General features: G+C 35.3%; 1 protein-coding gene and 1 long non-coding RNA gene across 3 annotated transcripts; one reads left to right on the plus strand and one right to left on the minus strand.

The window, feature by feature from the left end:
• Positions 1–41: 41 nt before the first annotated feature.
• Positions 42–8,558, plus strand: LOC117688190 (actin-binding protein IPP-like). The gene is made up of 8 exons (XM_034465966.2): positions 42–300; positions 1,535–2,471; positions 3,052–3,157; positions 3,937–4,111; positions 5,215–5,571; positions 6,116–6,281; positions 6,406–6,606; positions 8,362–8,558. Exons 1-8 carry the CDS (start codon positions 204–206, stop codon positions 8,378–8,380), a joined length of 2,058 nt encoding a protein of 685 aa, XP_034321857.2. The 5' UTR covers positions 42–203; the 3' UTR covers positions 8,381–8,558.
• A 1,302-nt stretch (positions 8,559–9,860) lies between these two features.
• LOC109619069 (uncharacterized) lies at positions 9,861–21,190 on the minus strand. 2 transcript variants are annotated; one of them, XR_010708312.1, is made up of 4 exons: positions 21,021–21,190; positions 18,260–20,258; positions 15,631–15,701; positions 9,861–10,955 (listed from the first exon to the last, which is right to left on the minus strand). It is a non-coding gene; the product is annotated as an uncharacterized lncRNA (long non-coding RNA). The 2 variants fall into 2 exon arrangements; XR_010708311.1 differs by lacking the exon at positions 15,631–15,701.
• Positions 21,191–21,253: the final 63 nt, after the last annotated feature.

Below are 21,253 nucleotides of genomic sequence, written 5' to 3' on the forward strand. Positions count from 1 at the left end.
GCAGATATCAAACTTCCTTAGTTACTGTGGAAGCTAGCTGCATATTTGCAACGCTGGTATTCTCACAATCTGCAATCAGTGTGTAGTAGCCTTTTGTCATCGTATAGAGGATCTTGTGTACTCAGCATTTATTGTTTCATCAGTTTGGGAATTCTTATCAAGCATCGAACTAGATTTTTCAATTTGAAGAGAATTCGAGAATTATGGAAAGTGCAGCCTTGAGTGGGCTGCATTTGCAGACTCCATATGTTTATTCCTGGATTAATACGTTACCATCACGTAACAGCTCTCCACCAATGGGTAAGTCTCTTTTGTTATATTACATGTAATAACGAGATACGATAAAAAACTACAAAATGTATTCTCAGATGTGATGAATATTATTGTGATAGTTCCTGCTTGCTGCATCCCTCTATGGTTTTTATTTCATTGTGTTTTGTTTTGATACCAATATTTTGTATGTATGTTATGTTACTGGTCAGGTATTTAAAAAATAAATTCACAAATCTCTGTGAATGAACAATACTTGTGTAAACCAAAACTTTGACAGCAACAATATAATAGTCATAGGCTAATTATGACTATAAAAGTAGAAGCTTTCTTATACTCTGTCCCAAGATATTTTGGATTCACGTTTGGCTTAATTGTTTGATATTTATAAATACCTCAGGATTCAAACGATGTTCATTCAAAAGTATGAAAAATTTCCAAGATTTCTCAGTCAAAACGCCCCTTTTAGCTTATCAGGTTTCAATACAATGCTAAAAAATGTGATGTCTACGGAGATTTTGCATTGCAGCAAGCCCGGATGATAACGTTGAAATATTGCGCGATGTATTCCGAGTGTATTCCGAATGGAGAAAAGATGTAAACATTCCCCATTATAAATCTCCGTAAGGAATCTGTTTTCGTTCCTGTGAATTTTTCCGAGTGAAAGATGATAATGTGTCAATGAAATTATTTTGGAAAATATCCCTTTAAACTATTTCAATTGCACTTCTTTCACAGGTAAGTGTATTTTTATTAAAAAAACGTCGAAATGTGCAGCATAAATATCTTGGGACAGACTTTAGTTTGAATGTATCCACATTACATCTTGATGGTAGAGCCTCTCAAACAAGAAATACATAGGTCATATGGGGAGGGTAAATACCACAAGCATGTTCACTTGTTCAGCAGAGCGGCAGCCGGCTGCTCATGAGGTTAATCACAATTCTGATAGCTTTGTATACAAGTATTATTTCTTTAACTACATTAACTGCTGTTCTGTTGTTTAAAAAAAAGATGATAATTCTTTATATAAGCATTGAAAATCTCCTTTGAAGTCCCATGTACTACAGGCACATAGCATCGGGGGGGGGGGGGGGGGGGGGGAATAAACAGTGAAATTAGATACTACTCCCCCCCCCTACTCCCAAACGGATTAGGATTTCAGGATTTTGGAAAGTAAATGAGTCCCCCCCCCCCCTCTTCAAAATGATGCTACGTGCTGTACCAATCTCCTTTTACTTGGCTTACCCTTGTCTAATTACAGAGAATAGAAACAGCAACAATTCTCCAACCTCACCGAGTGACACCACTTACAGTGGGCATAGTTCTCATGTGTCTTTAATTGAGGAGGCCAGTGCTCCCAGTAGGGCCTCTTCCTTGGAGGGCTCCCTAGCCCATGAAGTCTCTAGCCAGGGACCACGATCCACCATAGAATCTGGGGGTAGAAGCAGTGGGATGACTGGAACCATCTCCCATTATGAGGGAGTTGGTTCTTACCTACATGATATTTACAAGCAGAAGAAGATATGTGATGTCTCCTTTCAAGTGGGAGAGCTCCTCATTCCAGTGCACAAAGTTGTACTGGCATCACAGAGTACACTTTTTAAGGAAGTTTTTGAAGCGAAGGAATTTTCCTCTGATCCTGTCACCCCAAAGATAATCAGGGTGAAGAATGTTGAACCTGCTGCCTTGGAAATCTTCATTAACTTCTTATATACAGGTCACATTGAGGTTAAAAATTTGAAATTTATACCTGACATCCTGAAGTTGTCAGAGATATTTGAAGTTGAAACACTTTCAAAGCGTTGCATTGACGGATTGAAAAATATTAGCAATGCAGAACTTCTTAATTTACTACCAGTAATGAGGAGAAACAAGAACATCCCAATGTGCAAAACTATCATGCAACTGCTGTGCAAAAACTTCATGACCTGGAGAAAAACCAAAGACTTCCTATGCTTGGATGTAGAGACTGTCTGCCTGATTCTCTCCGATGACGGTCTGAATGTGGATTCAGAGATGGAGGTTTTCTTGACAGCCGTGGATCTCCTTAAGCATATTGGAGCAGACTATATCGAAAAGATAATGGGATGCGTCAGATTCCCATTGCTAACTGGAGAGCAGCTTTTCTCCTGTTTCAAAATCTGTCCTATGCTGAGAGACTACCACCAGGTGATAATGGACATCACCTTGGCAAATTGGTAAGGCCAAAATAAAATTATTGTTTGTTTGAAATTGCCTCCCAACTCATTGAAATACCCCCTGCTATAAAATTTTATTAGCAAACAATGAATACATGTTTTTATAGTGAGATTTTTTTTGTTTTTTACCAATTTTTAATTACCAGTGGTTAAACTTCAAGTTTAAAAAATAAAAAAATAAATTTCCTTCCTCCTTCCTGGGTCAAGAGACATCAAATCAGCAATTCCAAACATTTTTTTAAGGATGGCCTAATTATATACACTCACAACGAAATGTTACCAATGTCATTTTATTTCAGTCTGTAGATGGGGGATGGGGGGGGGGGGTAGTGTATCCTCTGTATATTTCAGAGCTATTAAAATTATTAAGTGAAATAGACTATACAATCCTACAACATAACAAGCTTGAAAACTCCTGGATTTCTTTAGGGATCACTGTTAATTAATTTGTCTCCTGAACTTAATTGAATTAATATGCAAAGACCATCTGCGTTTTTATGAAATAGTTGCTGTCTTCATATTAATTATGTGTGAATTGTTTTGCATGTTTTGAATTCTGTCATTATATATATGTTTACAGGATTCAGACTTCCTTGTCTCTGGGTGGAGAAGACCCCCTGGATCTCCAAATTCCTACCCCTCGCAGCCACACCAACAGTGCTACTAGTGTAGCCAGCTATATCAGTGTGAGTTATACTATAGTTGGGTGTTAACAACTAAATTATTCTCCCTCCCCCCCTGCAAACAAAGTTTGGGGGTGATAGGGAGGGTATATAGGAATCACCTTGTCTGTCTGTGCAAAATTCATGCCTGGTCCATATCATTTTTTTATGGGGAAACGTTGGAAGTTCTTACTTCACTAAAACATTGCTTATAACCCAAAGGGTGTGTCATGACCTTGACCCAAGGTCATTTGAGAAAAGTCAAGGTCACTGGCAGGAAAAGTGCAAAATTTGTGATTAGACACTAAAATTTGTCACAAAGATTGCTTGTTACCTGTATATGTCCTGACTTGAGCTTTGGTCATTTGTGCTAGTTCAATGTCACTATAAGAAAAAAGAAGCATCCCTTATTTTTTTTAATAGAGAAATACTTCAAGTTCGATATTTTCTTAGCGGGAGGTTTCATAATTCGTGAGTTTCCTCATAGTACCTCAAGGTCGTTTTGTAGTTGAGATTCAATTAACTTGAACTAATGAATTTGTTATTTTAAACTGTTTTTTTTAGTGTTAATTAGCAATGGTTTTTTTTTCTGAAGACAAGTTCATACTGTATTTGTATTAGGCATGTATTCATCCACATAGGTATGTACCTCACTTCTTTATAAAACATTTGCATGCTTTACTAAAATTTATTTTTGTTACTAAATTCTACTCTAATCTACTCTCTTTTTTTTAGCTTACTCCTAACTGTTCTATTTCTTCTCATCTTTATCTTTTCCTTCCTTCCCCTTCCTGCTTTTACAGAATCATTCTAGCACTGAGCAGGTTGATGAACAGGAGGACCCTGATGTTGAGGTTGAAATATGTCGCATGTCAGAGGACATGGCCCGAGATTTCAACACGCACGCCTACTTGCACAGCGCAAGCTCCTCAACCATTTCCAAATTTCCCATCATTGAACAATACAGCAATTCCAAATGTAACCAATATTGCAGATCTGTATTTCTAAATTTTGAGCAATTATATACACATAATATGTGGTCCTTAAGGTAAGGTTTGCGGCTTGCATTTTTTAGAGGTTGTACCAAAGTTACATACCATTTTGTTCACTATACTAAAGTCTTTTTTCTCATGAAATTCAAATGAATTTTGCCCGTCCCGTTTTATAACTACAAAAGGTCAAAGTTCATGATTTCCAATTTTCATTTTGATGAAATGTAAACAATTTCGTGAAAATATGTACATTTTATATGTGACTATTATGGGGGTTATTTATGCTTAAAATGTTCGAAAATAATATCACTATTAATATCATGATTCACTTTTATTAATTTCTGATGAACTATCTAAAAATAGAATAAAACGCAACAAAAGTCTTAATTTTGGACAACTATTATGTAAACAAAAACATCTTATTTGAAACCTTTCCAAGTCCACCGATATAATCTTCAGGAAAAACGTATCTTAGAATATGTGTAATCTGATGTTTCTAAAACACTATTCAAAACCATATGATGCGGATTTCGTTTTCGTGGAAATTGATAAAATGCTTGTGTCCTCTTATTTTTTCATTGAAACTAAAAAACCCCGCGAAATAAAAAAAACTGAAATCAATTATGACGTCATATAAATTTTGACATCATAACTGAAATAAAGGGTAGTTGGTGTTACATCACAATGAAAATGTGTGAGTTATCTCCCTGTAACCGCAAACCTTACCTTAATTCAGTCCAATAATGTTTTCAGGATTCGAAGATTATGCTTTCTTTGTTTCATAAGTTACATAAGAGTTGTAATTATTACCATTTACTAAGTCCATTAGCCCATGTTAAAAGACTTTTATCAATCAATATATACAGTCAAACTTTGTTATCTCGAACTAGATGGGACTCAGTTTAAAAACTTCGAGATATCCGGGGTAAAATACAACAAAAATAAGTGGTTGGGACTTACAAATCACTTCGACATATCCATTGTGTTAGAGATATCAGTGTTCGAGATATCGAAGTTCAACTGTATATCATCATATGTTACAGTGGTTGCAATTAGATTGTAATCCTGAATATTTCTTTTTTTATAAAGTGGCCAGAGATTGCAGCATGTTGGGTGATTCTGGAGAGCATCAGAGAATCCAAAAGGAAATACTTGCTAGAGAGAAGCAAAACATTTCTCCAGATCATCATGATAAGGAGATGCAAGGCAAACAAGGGCAAGACAGGCGCATTCTCCATAGCTTGGATCTAGGAATGGGAGAGAGATTTGGACAAATCCACAAAGATAGGAAGAGGGACCCAAGCAAGTCTACCCGTAAGAAAAAGAAAAGGGAGGTGGAAAAGAGAGATTGGGAGCAGACCAATCAGGAGGGAAAACTCTCGGACGAGAGTGACCAGCTCCGGAAAAAGGCCATGGTGTGGGGAGGCTCCCAGTGGTTCTTGATTGGTAAGTGTTTACAGAGAGGGAAATATAGAGTCACTGAAATTCTTAGTTTTTATTTCAATTTTAGATGTGGTCTTTATTGAATTTCATTTTGACTTCTTGTTATGATGAATACAGTGAAGCATATCAATGTAGCAGACCAGTCTGATCAAATGTTAATCTGTTTTAATCCAATGTTATCTTTTAACCTGAATATCAATCATCAATCCTGATTCAGTATGTTGACACTATGTCTAATCTGACACATACCGGTAGATTGGTTTACTGAAATTCACTTACTGATAGAACAAACAAATTTTGACTGTATGCAGGGTTTTTCTTGTGCCACAAAATTTGCTAAAATGGGGAAAATGTGCAACATTTTTAGAGATATGTCAGTCTTTTTAGTTTTAGCGATTTAAAAAAAGATTCAAAGAAAACTATGTACAATCTAATTTTTGTGCATTCAATAATTTTTTATTTATAAGTGATATCGCAAAAAAGCAGTGCCATTGTTAACAAGAAAGGGATCTCATTGCAAAATGAAATTCTTAATTCATTTGTATAGGTGGACCTGGGCATGATGGAAGCCCCTCCAAGAAAGTCAAGGCATACAGCTATGAAACCAAGCAATGGACCTCCCTCGCTCCTATGAATGTTGCTCGTATGGACCACACACTATGCCTCCTGGATGGAATGATATATGCTATTGGAGGCATTGGTAAAAGGGGCCGGTAAGTGCAGTTGGCATATTGTTTATGTCTGTACATGTATGTCGTTAATTGTTGGTACAAAACATGAATGCATGTAAATGCAACATGTATGTGTACGATGTTATACCGAAATTTAATTTTCCAGGGTTCTAACCAGGGTTGAATGTTACAACCCAAAAACCAACTGCTGGTTCTATGTGAAGTCCTTGCCAGAGCCAAGGACTGGAGCCTCAGCCACTACAGAGAATGGCAGCATTCACTTGTCTGGGGGGTATGGAACTCTCAATGTTGGCCAAGTATCAGACTTCATGGATACCATGGAAATCTACAATGTGGATGCCAACAAGTAATGCTTACAAATGTTTTTGCAGTCATGTTAGATTTTAATACAATTATCTGTAAATTAATCCAAAAACTTCTTTTATTAATTAATGGTTATTGTTATATTCAGAAGTATATTCTCACTATATAACTCTATATAGACGAATAGTCAACAATTGTTATATATAAGCTCGTCCGAAATATATTGACCGGCTAGGAATGTCTAGAGAATATTCCCTCTATTTCAATTAATTCCCTTCGGATTTTTTGATTCGTAAATGGTGACATGAATAGCTCTTTGCGACTCCAAAACAAGGTGACATCATAATAGACAATCGATATCAGTCAAGGCAAGTAAACAACGGACGCGCAATGCGACGGTTTGCTATCATAACGGATATAAGGATTTGCGAATTACAGTGAAGTAAAATCAGGTAGAGCATCTGTAACTTAATTTCTATGGGCGGCGGAATATCACCAGTAAACGTTTGATGCTGACAATATTTTTGAAATGAACTTTGGGCTAAATTGAATTCATGAATTTGATCTATGTTGAGCTGAGAAAAGTATGACAATCTAGCTGTTTTCAAATCCTTTCTTAAATTTTGGTTTGTTGCTTCATTTAACAAAACTAATGTTGACTGAGTTTTCGGGCAACATTGAATATATTAGCTTCTCGTCTGGCAATATATTTCGTCTCTCGGGGGGCTAAATACGATCAATGTTGCCCTCAACCCCAGTCAATATCTATACTACTATATTAAAATAATAGACTCGAATTTTTTGTCTTTAATACCGAGAAATCGGAAGAATACTGTCTTTTGTTTTATATATTTTAAACATAATTGGTACTTGAAGATTACCAATTTGTTTTTATTTTTTCTCAGTTAAGCTTCGCTAATTAATAATCAACGAAAATTCCTCAAAAATTCCCGGAAATCACTTGGATTTTTTGGATTTTACAATCTTGCGCTTGCGCAATACATTCACGCTAACGGGATCTTTAGTTTACGTTTCCACAATATCACATCTGCATGAATAAACTCAGAAATGATAATACATATTCGGGTAAATTTTCATTGGACTTTTGCTATATATTCTGTTCATATATATTAATGATTTCTTATGAGAGAAAGTATAAAATAACAAATATACATTTCAAGTACATGTAAGTACTTAATTACTTTTGTCTTCGTGATGACAAAAAATATTTGATTACATGCGAAAAAGTTACACTATATTTGTTAGAGTGAAGATAGAATATGTTTTATCGTAAAAATGAATAATGTCCTACGGACCCAGTTATACAAAGAAAATACGTGTACGTTGGTGAAAAGGTGTTGAATTCTTCCATTCTGTGGATTAAATCTTTTAGATAAAAGGTATTTGCAGTCTGAAAAAGGTTTGTTGTGATGAATTTGACTGTTATTTTCAAGGCAACTTCATTAACTTTCTCCATAATCGTTCCGGAGCGATTCTGCAATTTTCTGCTACATTACGGGTATAACGGAGGCATTCTAACTGTGGGGAGTGCCTTTCCCGAGACACAGTTAGATTTACCAAACTAGGGAAAGTGTAGTGAAATTAATACCATTATTGTAGGCTTATAGCTTTGTTATGCAAATTTCAATAATAAACTGTGTAGATGTACCTATTCGTAAGTGTCCGATATGCAATGTCAACCCGTGCACGCACGGGTCAAAGTCTAGTTAGTATAATGTCTATGTTTAAATATTTTGAGTCAAATTATTATTGTAACTAATTTGCTTCTCCTTTGCAGATGGACCACTGGATTCTAAAGCATGGGCCATGAATTTATTGAACTGAAGTTTTATGTAAAGTTTTGTGAAAAGTTTAAAGTTTTGTGCTTTTTATTGTGTATTAAAATGTTGTGTTTAAATGGATAACTTGCAAGCACTGCTATTAAGGCTTATTTGTAATGATTTTTTTGTAATAAATTTTGTGCATCTCATATAATTGCTTTAAGCTTGCTTGTTAGTACATGTACCAGGTATTCAAAAGATGTATATTTGTATAGTTAACCACTTTCCCAATACATGTGCTAGCTAGTAGTATTAATTTTGCATGTATTTGAGCGGAAATAATTTGTTTTTAAAAATAGATATACCTGGTGCAATTCCAAGTACTTTTAAATGTACATGTATCAATATATTACATGTAGTATGTGTAAATTAAACAGAGGGTATAGTGCACTTGAAAAATGAAAATTATTTTTTTGGTTTCAACAGCTGTTTAAGTAGTTCAAATAATCAAATTGTGAGACACATGGCTCAGTAGTCATGGTGTTTAGTTAGACAGAAGTAACCCAAAAGTAACTGTTCAAGCCTCGCTGTGGTCACTAGTCACTTGATGTTGTATGTTGTACCTTAAGACATGGTACAGTATCTACATAGTCTTAGTCTACCCAGCTGAATATTGGTACCAATGTATGCTGGGAGTTAATCTGCAATGGACTGGTGTTCCAACCCAGGGGATTAAATCACTTCATTCACTAAGCACCACCAACACCAGGATAAGCACCCGCACTGTAGATCTATGCTCTTTTAAGTTTAAGGCTCGGAGAAGGATTTAATGTATTATTTAGCACCCCGTGCTGCGGGCGCCGTATAGTGAACAGTCTGTCTGTCAGACCGAGATCGCTTGTCTGGAGCATACATACATCTGTTGATTCCGTTTTATTTCAACTTAACTGTTAATGCATGCAGACATCAATGTATCCTTATGATAACAAAGTCATGACTGAATTCAAATGATAATCCACATTAAAATCTTCTGACTTTTACGTGAACAACCCTTATGCACGACATTTTCCTAGAAAGAAATTTCACGCGTTTTGTCGTGTAAATGGTTTAAATTCTAATATGTGTATCAATCTACCTGAAAACAAGAATTAAGTACATAACTTTATTTTCATATATTAAAATCAATCTTGAAAATCTCAACAAACAATAAATAGTATATGGTATAGACCATCTTCGCTAGCCAAGGGTGACGATCCACAGTGTTTCTCTAACACCTTGGATCGTCACCCTTGGCTAGCGATGATGGGTATAGACCTGTAGCAGGTCAGTGCCGTATAGGTTTTTTATCAGTACTTCGCGTTGTGTTTATTTTTGTTTTGAGACTGAATTTGACCTCTACATTAAGAATTTAAACTTTACTAAATTACAAATAAGGTATGAAAACGACTTTACTCTCACTATAGATAAACCAGATATAATAAACCAAACTCAAAGTAAATGAAAACCAAGATTAACAACCCTTTATAAATTTATTATAACAAAATAAGAACAAACAAGTTTACATCAAGTACTTAAAATCCCCCAACCCTAAAACCTAACTTTAACAGGGACCTCAAATAGACAGACGAGACGGGGACTCAGGAGAAAAGTAGCTAGCGAAACCAGCTGTCTCCCTCGTCAAATAAGGAGTTACATGGGTTTATACACGGAAAAGAGAACAAAGACAACTGTCATTAAAGTTATTGGCTATCGTATAAAGTGGGCGTTACCAAAGTAATAGAATTAAATCACATTGGGATCAGAATACTAATAATAATAAATAGAAACGAAATCCCGATCTACCACATTCCTCCCTCTTAAAGACAAAAGCTATGTATTTGACTAAAATTTCAATAATATATGTGTTAAAGTTAAAGACATCTCTGATTTCTTTTCATTAACTACCCATATCAAAATAATACATCACATACTTTATAAACTAATACAGATTCAATAGATATACAAATTGAAAACTTTTACTATAAGGAGTTTATGTATCTGTCCATATCGGACGGCGGTGGGGAATACAACTTGTTTCTGTCTTCCACGTAGATCATGGCAACTTCCTTACTGTTCTGGGTAACAAAATCGCTAGGCGTGTCCTGAGAAATCATTTCTTCGTAATGATGGGGCGTACTGTCACAAACAGCATCCCTCCTTTTTTTCGCGGTTTCCTCGTGTCCACAAACCCTCTCCATGTGTTGTATTTCCTCAGGGGAACCTTTCAGGGGCGCATTTTTTCTTTAGGGACCGATAAAATTTTTGTTCCGGATGCGCACACAAGACAGGAAGCTCAGGAAGTCTCCATCATGGGGGTGTCTCTTAATGCATGCTATGGCATGGGGATGTGTCTTAAATCGATGTGTGCACATCACACATACATATATTGGAACAGTTGACATATGTCTGGTTTTCCAATGATCCATGAAATTTTTGAAACTCTTAAATATTGAAATACTGGTATCACATCCAGGTATGAATCAAGGCATTCCTTCCAAGGAAAAAATATCCCGGTCCTGGTCCAATTCTAGAAGCTCTGTGTCAGGAACGTCTATCTGTAACATGGTTTATACTAAAAAAAAAAAAGAAGAAGAGATTTATAAGTAAACATCAAAACATTGTAAATGCTATATATGCATAATTATTAATAAGATATCAAGTTAACTTCATATTAACTTAGATGTCTACATCTATTATATATAAATACATGTAAATCATCATGAAACATCAACATCTGATTCAATTTCAATATAATTTAAACACAAATTTATTTATCTTTCAGTCAGCTCACAAACATGATTATTGAGATACCTATTTTACACGCTTTTATATTACATGTTTTATAAACAGATCTTATTCCAGTGTTGTCAACAAGATTGACAGGGAATAATAACTGTTAAGGAAGGAGTCTTTTCATTATCAAACATACTTCTTATAATAAGAAATGCATGAAATTTTGACACAGTAAAACGGATCATATTACAATTTACTTAATGATTCTATCAGTTTAATTAAATTTGACCTTTTTGTTTTCGGATAAAGGTCAGGTCAAGGTCACTACCTTTTTCCTCAACGTAAAGAATGATAAAAATAAGTGTAGCTCTTTATAGTTCTGTAGACATTTGTTTAAGATTTGAAGATTCAAATCTTCAATGAAATCATAGACCATAAGAGTGTCTATCAGCTTATACTACTAAATTGGAATAAATATTTATACTAAAATTGATATTGCTTAGCCCACATTTCCTCTAATTTTCTTAAATTTTGAAGAAATTTTGATTATTTTTTTTATGCTTCCAATAATAAAATATTTCTAATTTTTATGTATTATGAAGACTTTATATAAAGATATAAATTGACAGAAAAGCTAATATATTGACCGTTTCATAAGAGAGAAAAACTGATTTGAGTGATTTTTTCACAAAAATCAATATATAGAATGGGCGCTTTGAAAAGCTTATAAAAATGTTATTTGATAGGCAAATCATATTTTAAAAACATATTCTGAAACCCAAGTATCATATTATTAATTCACATTAGTAAAAAAAACCCAACATTATTGTTATTGTTTTTAAAATGCTAAAACAGACTCATTATATATATATAATCTGCAGCAATTCTGAATTGCGCAACATGTGATATTTTCCTACGCCAATGTTACGCCAAAAATATAGTCCTTGTTCCATTCTAAACATTGATTACATTTTTCTATGCCAAGTTGTATGATAGTAAAAAAGAAAGAAAAATATACTATTTTAATTTCCTTTCATCTTGATTTAATGAACAATTAATCAAATTTACGTTTGACAAGTCGAAAACCAGAAAAAACTCCTTCCTTAAGCTAACTTATCAGTTTTACACGTTTTAGCACATTTATTACAACTATTAGATATTAACAACACCATTCGCAAACGCGTACGAAAACAAAATATTTCTATTTACATACATACCAACAGTCATAGACAACTACCCTTGTTTTTTTTTTATTTTACACTGAACCCTGGCTGAAAATTGACTTAAGGGGAGTATATTTTACGGGTTTTAACCACCCTACCACTACGGGTTTGCTAAAATTGCTCATCATTCCCTACAGGTGTAAATTCTGGACCAGAATCATCTTCATCTGATTCTAATATATCAGGGATATCTTGTACAGTATCTAACCAAGATTCAGGATGATCTCTGCCTTTGTATAACTTTAAATGGTCTTTATGAACATTAACTATAGGAGACTGCGGGGATTTTTGAACAGCACAGGTCATATCGGAAATTATATCCATAATCAGATATGGGCCAGTCCACCCCAATCTCAATTTCAAGCCAACCTTTGAGGGATACCTCTCCACACCCAATTTCCTACTTCAAATGATCTAGGCCTTAAATTTTTATCATAACCCTTCTTTTGTCTACTAGCAGCCTTTCCTAACTGACAGTGAGCTAGTTCAAAAGACTTGTTGAAAACTGATTGAATCAATTCAGCATATTCCACTGTACATTTATTTTGTCTCTGATCGGGAGGTAACCCCACCATTAAATCTAAGGGACAATTTACCTCGCGCCCAAGCATTATCAAATTCGGAGTACATTTTGTACTGTAATGCTCAGTAGATCTGTAGGCCATTAACAAAAAGGGCAATTGTTCATCCCAGGAATGATAGTTTTCATTTACACATGTAATGGGATGGGAGAAATAATGACGGACCAGACCGGGATTCGAACCCGGGCCACCTGAATCTCTAATCAGCTGCTCTACCAACTGAGCTATCTGGCGCCGGTTTTTGAACCGGTCTGACCGTCACATCCCCCCCCCTCCCCCCTTAAATGATCTTTGCCCTCGAAGATCCCTCCCCCCTTAAATGATCTTTGCCCTCGAAGATCACCCCAGGCTCTTCCCCTGGCAGTTCCAGGGGTTGGTCACGGCACCAAATATAACAGGATGGGAGAAATAATGACAGACCAGACCGGGATTCGAACCCGGGCCCCTGAATCTCTAGTCAGGTGATCTACCAACTGAGATATCTGGCGCCGGTATTCGAACCGGTCTGACCATCACACACAAATAGACAGCATCTGTATAATGGTACGATTGAATCTTTCGACTAACATATCTAATTGGGACCTGTTAAGGGTTTCTTCGGGTTTTCTGAATGCCCAAAAGGCTCATAATTCTACAACTGAATAATTGAGGCTCAAATTCTCTGCCTTGGTCAGTATGGATCTGTTCAGGGTAACCCAGCTTACAAAATACCTCTGTGATAAGTTTGTCAGCCACTGTGATAGCAGATTGATTCGGGAGAGCAAAAGCTTCTTACCACTTAGACTAGTATAGTAATCCCCCAGAACAAAAATATATTCATTATTTCTATCTGTAATTGGTAACGGGCCTACAATATCTACAGCAACAATTTGCATGGGAGCACTAGCATCAATTTACTTAAGAGGAGATTTCCCCAACCCTGGGCCGGGTTTCCCTCGAGCACACAAGTCACATTCTTGACACCACCTTTTAATTAATATCATCATTTTGCTTGGGCCAATAGAAACGTCGCCTTATTGCTTCAATGAATCCATCTCTTCCTAAATGTCCCCCAGTTCTATTGGTATGTAAATGCTGAAATACCACATCTCTTATCTCACAGGGTGCTACTGGTCTAGAAAATGGTAAACCCAAAGAGTTATTCCCCTTCAGATAAAATAGACCATCTAAAACAAGATTTTTCCACTCGTTAAGTGAACAAATTTCATTCCCTGGGGGTACTGTTCTCCCGTCTAATTTCCAAACCAAAATTTGCTTTATCCCTGGGTCTTTTAATTGCATTTCTGAAATTTCTTCATTGTTCCAAACATCTAAGTTAACCAATTTGGAATTTCCTTCTCCCTAGAACTTGCAATTTCTGTAGAAGCAGTGATAGTATTTACTTTAAACAGGTCTAGGCAACCTCCGTTTTTGGAGGATAGATTTTATCCTCCGTTTTTGGAGGATAGATGTATGCGCCCCCTGGTGGATCTTTTCAGATGAAGGGCAATTAACTCTGTTTTTACAAAGGGAGTTAACTATGAATAAAATATAATTATTATACTATAAAAATATCACCTTATTTAGCTATTAATAATTATAATTATTGATAATATTTAATAAATATTTAAGTTTAAATAATTGCAGGGCTGATTTTAAAGAAAAATATTTTATGTGAAGACTCTCACATTTTTTTTCAATATTGTGGATAATTGATATCTATAAATGGTATCATTTTGATTAATAAAATTTAACAATGTCTTTTTGTGTGAAGGGATTAAATTTAAATGATATACTTAATAACATGTGAATTAATTAGAATAAGAGCTACAAAGTTCCTAAGGTATATGCAAACATTTACTTTGTACATGTACAATATAGCAGATCAAGATATCTATTGTGTGTCTCTAAACGTGAATGAACTAATTAATGTTTTAATGAGTAATAAACATCACTATTTTGTGATTTTTATTAAATGAAACATGTAAATAGTCTATGTCATTTGTAAAACTGAACACAGGAAGTACACACTTTCAAAGCATATTGTGAAAATACTATACATAGAATTTCAAATCGCCGCATACAATCATTAGTTTATTCCCTTAACTTTAATTCCCATATGGTTTGGTGCTTGCATTTTCTCATTAAAGATATGCACGAAGCCTTTGAAATATACCCATGCTATCCTCCAAAAATGGAGGATAATTTCACCCACAATGCAAAGTGACTTTCCATATATGGTAAAAATCAGCAGCCATCTTGAAATTGAGCTATCCTCCAAAAACGGAGGTTGCCTAGACCTGTTAAAAGGTATTTCAGCGGAACTATGGCTTGAAGTTTTAACACATGAGTTTTGAACAAAAGAATCAATCACTGAACTTTGATCAAAAGACTGATTGAGCACACATTGAGGACAGTCGGGCCTTTTACACTTTCTGTCAGGGACTCTACTTAAAGCATCCATGTTTTTGTGCTTAGAACCTGCTCTATATTTAAGTTCAAAATCATAGTTTTCCAAGATAGTGATCCATCTAGCATACATTCCCTCGGGATCTTTAAAGTTTTTCAACCAAAGTATTAAGGGGGCATGATCGTTTCTCAAGACAAATCTCCTGCCTATCAAATATTGGCAAAATAAACGAACAAAATTAACTACAGCTAATAATTCCCTCTTTGTAGTGCAATAATTTTGCTGTGCTTTATTGAAAGTTTTGCTAGCATATGCTATTACCGGTACTTTTTCCTCCCAATCTTGGATCTGGGACAAAACAGCCAATGCCTTCATTTGACTTGCGTCTGTATCTAGAACAAAAGTGTCATTTCCTGTAGGAAATGCCAAAATTGGTGCATTGACTAAACATTGTTTCAAAATATTAAATGAATCCTCACATCTTTCGTCTCACTTAGATTTTGACTTTGCGTGAGTTAAGAGGTTCAGTGGATAAGCTTTAAGGGAGAAATCGGGAACAAACCACCGATAATACCCAATTAACCCCAGAAAATTTTTCACCTCATCATGATGTAAAAAAATCAATATAGATCTTCAAATATTTTTTTAAAAATTTGATCAGCTAAACAATGGATTAAAAAGTAGTTCTTGAAATTCAATTAAACATTTACGAATATGTTCACACACATGTAATTCGTTTCAATGGGTCGCGTAAATGTAAAGAAATAGAAAGAAAATAGCTTTTAATAAATGTTTCACTTTTAATTCAATTAAATAAAAATAAAAACAAAAATCAAAATTAAATGGAAAACATGAGTAGTACATGTACCTGTCTTTATTGCTTAAATATCTGTGAATAAGTAAAACCATTTTATTTATTGGATAAAGTCGACTTTTTGTAGACCTTGTTTGAATGCTATTCATTATGGAAAATGAGTTGAACATTCCCGACAGAGTGAATTGAATATTTTTCTACTCCCCCGTGCGTTCTGTTTTCCGAAAATCGACTCCCCCCTTCATTTTTTTCATAAGATTTAATAAGATTTGATTGTTGCACTTACAAGGTTGATGATTTGTTCGACTGATTCAACTGTCTGTAACCCAAAGCAAGTCATATATTTTACAAATCATGCATATTTTGACCACCCGATCACCGTGAATTTGAAATCTGTCAAATAGTTTCAAAGTGTTTGAGACTACTAGATGCATAGAGCACTCGGACCAATGACCGATACAAAGTTTAACTATCGCTGTCTTCCGTGCGGTTTATATTTTTTAGAAATACTTCTTATAAATACCTACAAAAGGCGTGACCTAAATTCCTTCTGTCTCCAAAGCGAAGAAAATCGACTCCCCCATGCGTTGGAATTGACTCCCCTCTACTTTTTGTCGACTCCCCCGCATTAGGGGTTGTTTACGGTGTTAACAATTGTTTATATATGGGATATAAAGCTACATCAAACTATGAACCTTCTTGTGAGGCAGAAGAATTGTCTTGGAGCCAAAGTCTTCACAATTATAAAGAATCATCTGGCTGATTAGTTTCTGAGAAGAAGATTTTTAAGATTTACTCTATTCCTAATATGTAAAACTTTAAACCCCCCCCCCCCCCCGGGATCATGATTATCACAACTTTGAATCTACAGTACCTGAGGATACTTCCATACAAGTTTTAGCTTTCCTGGCTGATTAGTTTCTGAGAAGATTTTTAAAGATTTACTCTATATATTCCTATGTAAAACTTTGACCCTCATTGTGGCCCCACCCTACCCCCAAGGGTAATGATTTTCACAACTTTGAATCTACTCTACCTGAGGATGCTTCCACACTAGATTTAGCTTTCCTGGCTGATTAGTTTCTGAGAAGAAGATTATTAAAGATTTACTCTATATATTCCTATGTAAAACTTCGATCCCCCATTGTGGCCCCACCCTACCCCCAACTTTGAATCTACACTACTTGAGGATGCTTCCACACAAGTTTCAGCTTTCCTGGCTTGATGGTTCTTGAGAAAAAGATTTTTGAAAATTTCTCAAAAATTTTCATTAATTTCTAATTATCTCCCCTTGAAAAGGGGTGTGGCCCTTAATTTTCACAACTTTGAATCCCCTTTGCCTAAGGATGATTTGTGCCAAGTTTGGTTGAAATTGGCCCAGTAGTTCTTGAGAAGATGTTGAAAATGCGAAAAGTTTACGGACAGACAGACGACAGACAAAATGTGATCAGAAAAGCTCAGGTGAGCTTAAAATTGGGCCAAAACTGCGCCAAGCTGGTTTTTACATGCATTAAAATTTCTTCATTCAGTTGTTTACACATACATGTAACAAGGAAAGTCTCCAAACCACTAAATCATAAATATCCTTTCATTTAAAACGAAGCTTTAAAACTGCCGATTATTTGATACTGGTTTTTAATATGAATGAATTCTGTACGTCTGGCATTAACGGCAGCATCTATGTAAACGAAACATGCGGTTTTATTACTGGTTTGATATAATTCACTTTTTTTAATGTTAAGATACCTTCCCTGAGAACTATCAAAGGAATGCAGATCGTGACGTCAAAGTCAATTATGACGTCATATCATATAAAGTACAGACAAGAGACTTTCTACACATCGCTGTAAAACCAATCGGGAATCCTTAACAGTATATAATGTATTTGCTGTCAATCTGTCATAGTGTCATGTGTATACTGTATACAATAGAATTACAAACGAAATGTAAATAAATACCTGGTACAATGACATGTATTAATTAAAAAACAAAAACGCTTAAAAAATAAATAAAAACCCGAACACTGTTGAAATTAGGATCCTAATTATCTATTTACAACCTCCTACAATATAGTCTATAAATATATTTAATTGTACTACATTTAATTACTATATGATATATAAAAGTTAAACAAACCTATTGCACGGCAATATACATATGTACATGGTTGTCACCCAGTTTGGGTCCCGATAGACATCCCGAAAATTGGGAATCTGCCTCCCACATGCTGAGATATTGGGACAAAAGTTTTGTTTCTTCTTTGGTCAGCTACATGTTGTTGGTGGTGTTACCCCCATACTTGTCGATGTTGGTGTAAAAACTGTGGCCAGATGGTCCAGGGCCTCTGATATGTCATCATATCACCAGCTCTTTTCATTTTACCTTTACTTTCACTATTCATATCTTTCTTTTCTGAGTCAACATCATTTTCAACTCTCTTACAGACACTCTTTTGAGTTGATTCACCAGTTTAAATCACTGGTTTCACAATGTTTATACATTTATAGATAATGGAGACCATAACAATCTTCCTCCATCCATATAATTGAGTGAGTGAAGTGACACCACTGGCAGTGCCGGTTATAGTTTTTCTTTAAGTAAGGAGGCCATCTCATCCTCCAGTAATGTTCCCAGTAAGGCCTCTTCTCTGGAGGGCTCCTTAGCCCATGAAATTTCCACCAAGAAAGAAAAATTCACCCTGGAATCTAAGGTTATGAGTACCATGCAGTGGCATGACGGGAACCAAAACCATCTCCAATTATGACGGAATCGGTTCATACATCCATGAGATTTTCAAGAAGAAGATTTGCAAGTGGGAGACCTGCTGATTCCAGTTCACAAAGTGGTGCTGGCAACGCAAAGCTCCCTTTTTAAGGAAGGGACGTCCAAGAATTTTTGACCAAACCTGCAACCCTAAGAATTATGGGAGTGAGCAATATGTCTCAGAAGGAGCCATTGAATTAATAGTTAAACTTTATAAATTTTATATATACCAGACATATTGAAATAAATATAACTTCATCTCTGACCTATACTTAAGTTGACAGAGACATTTAAAATTAGAAAACTTTTTTGGCGTCGCATTGACGAAATATAAAACCCTGGTCATGCAGAACTTCTCAAGTTACGGCCAATAATGAGAGGAAAAACATAGCTCACGCATGGAATCAAGATGTGCCAAAGTATCATGGAATTAATCCTTAGTAAAAAAAATCATGATTTGGAGGAAGAGTAATTAAAGATTTCCTAGACTTTAACACTGAAGCTGCATATATGAATGATCATGTCCAATGACAGTCTCAACATCGAATCAGATATATATGGACATCTTCTTTCAGCAGTCGAATGCATTAGCCATCTTGGAGCAGATGAAAAGGAAATGTACATCAAACAAGGTCATGGGATGCATGTGTCTGCTTTCCACAAATGACTGTAGAATTTAACAGACCAACTCCCAAAATGAGGGAATTAATCATTGTTCACATGGTTTTTCAGTTGAATGATATATTTGGCATTATTTGCAATGTAATCATTCCAAGTTGCAGATCTACTGATCGAAGTGGTGCTGGCTTCCCAGAGTTCACTTTTCCAGGAGAAGTTCCAAGATAAAAAATTCTCACCAGATCCAGTCACCCCTAGAATATTCTGGGTGAAGAATGTACGTGTCTCAGGAAGCCATGGTGAATTTCATTAATTTCTCTACACTGGACACATTGTTATGAATATTCCACCTTTTCCCAGAACTACTGAAATTTATATCAGCAACAACATTTCATGTAGAAAAACTGTCCAAGCTGTGCCATGTTGGATTAATGAACCACGATACAATGCAGAGATGATTAAAATGCTACCCATAATAAGGGGAAGCAAAATTGTAAACATATACTGATGTGTCAACGAATTATGGAGATATAGGTACATTGGTGAGAATTTCATGGAGTGAAGGGAAGGTAAAACTTTCCTGAAATTGCCAAAACAAAAGGAATGAAGATGTTGTCCGATGTGAATAGAATAGATGAGAAGACTGTGGAACTTGTCGATCCTCTTCAAGGATGGCAGAGAACATGTACAAGAGGCTGCATTTGATCCGAATCACTCTGCTGGTCCAGCTGCAGAATCTCTGTACAATGATGGTCTACATGAAAAATAAATCAGATGAGATTGAATTGACGTCAGAGAAAAGAGGGTATCAGTTAATCAATCTGAAAAGACTAGACAATTTCAGAGGCAAAAAAAATATTATGCTTGAAAAAATTGAAAAAAACAAACAAATAAAAAAACCCGGTTACAAATTCCACTGACAGTTGAACAGCAGACAATGCTTGAGTCAATATCATAAAATTTATCCTAATAATCATGAAATATTTATCTTTCCTTGAATATAATCGTGAAATAGGATATTTATCTTTCCTTGTGTTTACAAATTTACATGTAAAAACAAAAATTCGCCATTCGGCATTTATAACGAAAAGAGTACCAATTATTTTACCATAAAACTATATATAAACTTAATGCCCTCTAAGTACTTCACTGTAATATTTTCAGTCAAATCTTTGGTATAATATTAATTAAAAAAACTAAAAATATAGAGCCACGTGGCCGTGACGTTTGTAACCTGGTAACGTGGTATATACGTTAGTCATTTAAAACTTACCACGATGGGCAGTTTATAACAGAATTTCAACATCACATGTACATAAAAATTGATCTTCGCTCACAAGGGCTTGTAGAGAAACCAAAAAAATATATACATATTACAGTGGGTTAAAACATCGTTAAAGGTGGCCGTGGGTTATTTTTCGTCCGACACGTTTGGCCCTTTCCCACTGTTCCCTAATTTTCATCATTTATTTGAAGAAAAAAACTGATACTTTTATTTCAAAATTCATTCACATACCTGAATTCTTCCAGAGAACTTTTCATATTTGCAACGCCGGTGTTTCCATAATCTACAATCAGTGTATAGTAGCCTTTTTCTGTGAGATAGAAACCGCCTTTTTGCCAACTTGACATACGATCGACAACTCAAGACTATCTAATCTGTCGCTGAGATGTCGACCACGCACGCGCATCTTGTGTTATAAATAAGTTTCTGCGCGGGCAGATATCAAACTTCCTTAGTTACTGTGG

This window comes from Magallana gigas, chromosome 1, assembly GCF_963853765.1.
Source record: "Magallana gigas chromosome 1, xbMagGiga1.1, whole genome shotgun sequence".
Classification (NCBI taxonomy): Eukaryota; Metazoa; Mollusca; class Bivalvia; order Ostreida; family Ostreidae; genus Magallana; species Magallana gigas.